Source organism: Haplochromis burtoni, unplaced genomic scaffold (genome assembly GCF_018398535.1).
Source record: "Haplochromis burtoni strain Fernald_Lab_line unplaced genomic scaffold, NCSU_Asbu1 Contig_1479, whole genome shotgun sequence".
In the NCBI taxonomy this organism is placed as follows: domain Eukaryota; kingdom Metazoa; phylum Chordata; class Actinopteri; order Cichliformes; family Cichlidae; genus Haplochromis; species Haplochromis burtoni.
In genome coordinates, this window is record NW_024583840.1 from 37481 (window position 1) to 42290 (window position 4810).

A 4810-nucleotide genomic window follows, 5' to 3' on the forward strand; every position below is an offset into this window, starting at 1 on the left:
ATTAGATCTCTTCATAGTGACATTTTACCTACCAGCTCTTCTAATCTTGCATATGAGACATAATTTCACGATTCACAAACCAGAATGGAGACAGCTCTCAAAGCCTTTTTCTACTACTACTTGAATCTGTAACTAGTAGTAGATTCTGCTCAGGCTGTCAGGACATTCATGTTCAGACATGAAGAGATTCTGGATGTAACAGAAGTTTCCCAGAAGACTATAATCTCCAGTCATGCTGCTGTTCATTGTGAAATCAAAGCCTGAGGTCTGGGCCGTACTTAAGAAACAAAACGCAGGTAACATGAACCTGTCTCTCAAAAATTTGATCCATCCATCAGTTTTAATGAACTGTAAAATTGTGAAATTATGTCCCACATGCAGTAGTTGCATATGCATGTCTGCATCCTCCTGTTGATCATTGTCTTGTTTTAGTTCCCACTTTGATTAACCAAGAAACTGTTTGTTTTTTTAAATATAATGAACAGACAAGCGATTAGTTGAAATGAATGACCTTTAGCATGGACACTTTTTGATTTCAGGGAATAGAAACACACATCAGTCATTGGAAAGAAGTAATGCCACAAAGCTAAATGTCCATTTGTTTAATTCTTCACATCACAGACCTGTGATGTTGACTTTTCCTTTAGCAGCACAGTTATTGGGGAGTAACTCACACGTCTGTCAAGAGAACAGAAAAAACAGGTTTGTGGATGAGGTAACTGAGTAATGCAGTAACCTTTGTCATGTTTCCATATTCCATAAAACAACAAAAAACGTTCATGTCACAGTTACCCTCCGGTCTGTAGGGTATATAAAGGCAGGACTTTCTGAGTGAGAGCGTGAGATTAGCAGCTTTCAGCCGACTAGAAGAATTCATCCAGCCAAAAACGGTGTGCACATACGTAAGTCTACACGCTCTGCATTTGTGTTTAGATTATTTGTGTTAGAGTGGAGAACTACAACAATTTAGAATTTATTACAGTCTGACTTCCGCATGTTCAAATTTCCATTCATTAATCCTTTAACTTTGTTTGATGCAGGAACCCAACATGTCCAACATCATTGATCTCCGAATTTCTGTGAATAAGGCTGAGGAAGAAATGTTCATTGCAGATGGTTTCCGTTCAGTTCCTGGTAATCTGAACAAAGGAAATGGAGGAAATGCAATCTGTCTTTGGTACAAAAGAGGCAAAGGTCGTGGAATCACCAGGATTGAGTTTTCATTTAATAATAAAATGAGTGAGAACCTCAACTCTGCAGGATACAAGAAGATTGAGAAAAACCTTAATACTGGAGCCGGTGGAGAAGAAACCTACCTCTGGTACTACAAACAAGATGAAAGTAGTAGCACATCACACTATGATCGCATCATGGCCCTTCATGTCACTACACAAGCAGATGATGAACCTGAGCTGTATAGATTGGGCTGGGAAAGGGTGGGCTATGACCTGAACCAGAAGTCTGAGGAACCATCGGTTCACCTGTGGGTAAGAAGAAGCAAAGCAACATACATCTATGACATCAAAGTGTGTGTTAACTTTGATGAAGACTTGGAAAACCTCAAGAGTGGTTATATCAGGGTGGCTGAAACCACAAACAGAAGTTCAAGTGAGGAAAAAGCCTTCATCTGGTATCGTGAGACTGACGACCCTAACATTGCCATCACAGGTCTGCTAGTCTCCAGTGATGACTGCATACAATCCTATAAAAAACTGGATCGTGAGCTCAGCACCGACATCGCTGGAAAGAAGACATTCCTGTGGTACACATCAAGTGATGAGTTCAGTCCCATCCGAGGTGTTACTGTGCTCACCAAAGACTCTGCTGTGAAAGCCAATAAGGATGCTGGGAACCATGTTGTTCCAATAGACCCCAACTCCAGTTCTCCCGTGTACCTGTGGTTTTGTCGCTGAGAGCCATCATAGCGACAGAGCTCAGCACACTAAACGAGCAGAAATTAAAGAATTAATTGCTTCTTGTTTAATCAATTTGGTGATGGGTTCCCTTTCCTTTCTGAAATTCTATTAAATAACCTTGATCTCAGATGGTTAATTCCACCAATAACCATTCGTCCTGCAACCAACAAAATAATGAATGTGTATCAATTTACTTTCATTTTTATCTCTGTTTTAATAAAGTTTCTTTTGCATCTGAATTATCTCTGTGTCATGTGTCAAAGCTGGACAATACAGTCAAAGACAGACTTCATTCATCATATGCAAGAATCCTAGTTGGATTTTTGTTTTCACTCATATTTTAGAACCAAATATTGAAAACAACTCTGACAGACTGGATACCTGGTCAGGGTGTACATTACCTTTCACTCAAGCATCCCAGGACAGAGCCCTGCCCCACCATGAGCCTGGGTGGATACGTGGTTATAATATAAAATGACTGATACTGAATATGAATATTTCATGAAAATCAAATTATAATATGAATTTCTAGGTGTTTGTTATATCCAGCAAGAGTAATATTGATTACATATGTCTGAAACCCTAACCCTAACAGACCACAATGCCCTGGACTGTCAGCATTATTACATGCTGTGAATATAAGTAGCTTTGATCACAGTTTATGGTGTAAAAGAGAAGGAATATTGAAAAAAAGATGAACATTGTGATATTATTTCTTCCAAACTGACCAGAAACATGCTTGTCAGACTCTCACAGCAAAGGATCAGACTCACTGTGCATGACAGCTCAGGCCAATGATGTCTGTTAGATTGTCAGTTGTTTAGTGCTTCTGTACAGTGAGGGTCACCATCTCTATTCCAGTATAATTAATATGCAGAAAACACTATAAGTTGATTGTAACCGCTGTCTGTTTTTCACTAAATTTCTGATTTTAACAGAGCCTCTGCGTGTCCTCCCTTTGTGTCCTCTTCCTCTGTGAATGTGTTGCATGTGTCACAGATTCATTTTATTAACAGCTTTCCCACAGTGAGTTGCATCAGCATTCATTCACAGCACATTGCAGAAGGATTCAGATTGATACAGTGATCTTACAGTCAGAATGATCCTGACAGAGTGCCACTGTGAATGATCTTTCATCAGGTAAATTTTAAAGTTCAGTATTTCAAAGCAGGACTTATGAAGAATCATGTTGGAATTAGGACTGTAACAATATGTACTTACAAAGTCAAAGTTTTTTAATTATTCTAGAATATTGGAAGACAAACAGGAAGACAAGCAGTCCATCAAACTGTCTACAGGGTCAAACATACAGAGAATTCAAACAGCAGTAAAAAATAACTGGACACTGAAAAACTTAAAGCAATGTGTGACGCAATAAAAGGAAGCAGCGCAGTATATTCACTGACGATTTCTAAGGATTATTTTCTTAATTGCAGTTAGAGTGTGGCTGGTGAAGATGGAAACATACAGAATGTAAACTGTGTGATTTTGGTGAACTTTGTTAGTAACAAATGAGGTAACCTCCCCCCCAAAAACAAACAAACAAACAAACAAACAAACAAACAAACAAACAAACAAACAAACAAACAAACAAACAAACAAACAAACAAACAAACAAAACACAGAAACAGGCTCTCAGTATTCATTAATAATTAGAAAGCATATAAACATTCTGGTCATGGATTTTTACAGTCTTAGTTCCGCTCGCTGTCATCATGATCATGATCAATGGCGAGGTCCTGAGGTGGGCGGGGCTGTCTCTGGTGATGTCACCACGAAGGAACAGCATCTGGCACGTGTTGGTGAAACATCCCAGTACACTGGTGTAGTTTCCTCTCCAGCTGTTTGACATTTGACACTTCAACATTAAGGGGAAGAAGAAGAAACAGTGTTAGGTCAGGTGACCACGTGGTTTATAAAATAACTAAGCGGAAGTAACCAGGCTGTTAGAAATGGATGGCTTGTGTTTAGAGTTACTGTAGTTGGGTAACTCTACTTACCAAAAGCAGAAGCTGCTGAATGTTGCAGGAACATGCTCATGTGTGGTGATCATTCAGTGCTGCTCCGGCAGGTTAGACAGTCCAAGACTGATATACTGCCCATCTGAGAGTTTGAAAACACACATTCAAAGATTTAATTGTATTACAGTCAAAGTGGGATGTTCATTTTTGTCCTTTAAAAATGTTTGTGTATTTGGTGTATTCAGGTTCACAGTGGGAGGGTAGGGGTATCGTGGAATTTTGTAAATAAAGTCTGCAACACAGAAAGAGCTGTGATCAAGCTATTTATTACTGCGCGCAGGAGAGCCAACACACATCAAACATCACAGTTCAGTCATGTCAGCGCTGCCACAGAAGTTGTGCTCCTACTCCTCTATGCATTCCAAGGAAGAGGGAGGGAGTTACAAACTGATCCTACCACACTTCACACGCCTCGCCATGAAACCTAACGGATCAAGGTTCAAGGTTCAAGGTTCTTTATTTGTCACATGCATAGTTATACAAGTATAACACACAGTGAAATGTAGCCTGACACGCTCCTCGACATGTGCAAAAATTGGGGGGGTAGAGGAAGAACATTGTATATATATATATATATGGTATATACATTGGGTGAATGTGCAGTAGTAGCAGCAAGCAGGTGAATTCTGTACATTAATATGAATAGACATCTGACTATTTTACAGGATAGACAATATAAACATATTTAAAATTAAAGGAATTGAAATGTACATTGTGCCTTGGTTTAGTGTCTGGAAGAGTCCTGTCTCAGTCAGTTATAGATGATGTGAGAGGGCGGGTGTGTGTGTTTAGGGCACGGATGGCTTGGGGATAGAACAGGGGTGGGCAAACTTTTTGATTCGTGGGCCACATTGAGTTGTAACATTTGACAAA

At 39.5% G+C, this 4810-nt stretch overlaps 1 protein-coding gene across 1 annotated transcript; it reads left to right on the top strand.

The window, feature by feature from the left end:
• Nucleotides 1-854: 854 nt before the first annotated feature.
• LOC106632702 lies at nucleotides 855-2120 on the top strand. Its single transcript, XM_014331153.2, has 2 exons — nucleotides 855-902; nucleotides 1041-2120. Exon 2 carries the CDS (start codon nucleotides 1050-1052, stop codon nucleotides 1911-1913), a length of 864 nt encoding a protein of 287 aa, XP_014186639.1. The 5' UTR covers nucleotides 855-902; nucleotides 1041-1049; the 3' UTR covers nucleotides 1914-2120.
• Nucleotides 2121-4810: the final 2690 nt, after the last annotated feature.

What these genes read in the sequence shown, in the direction of transcription:
- LOC106632702 (XM_014331153.2), top strand. Translation starts at nt 1,050, where the DNA reads ATGTCCAACATCATTGATCTCCGAATTTCTGTGAATAAGGCTGAGGAA.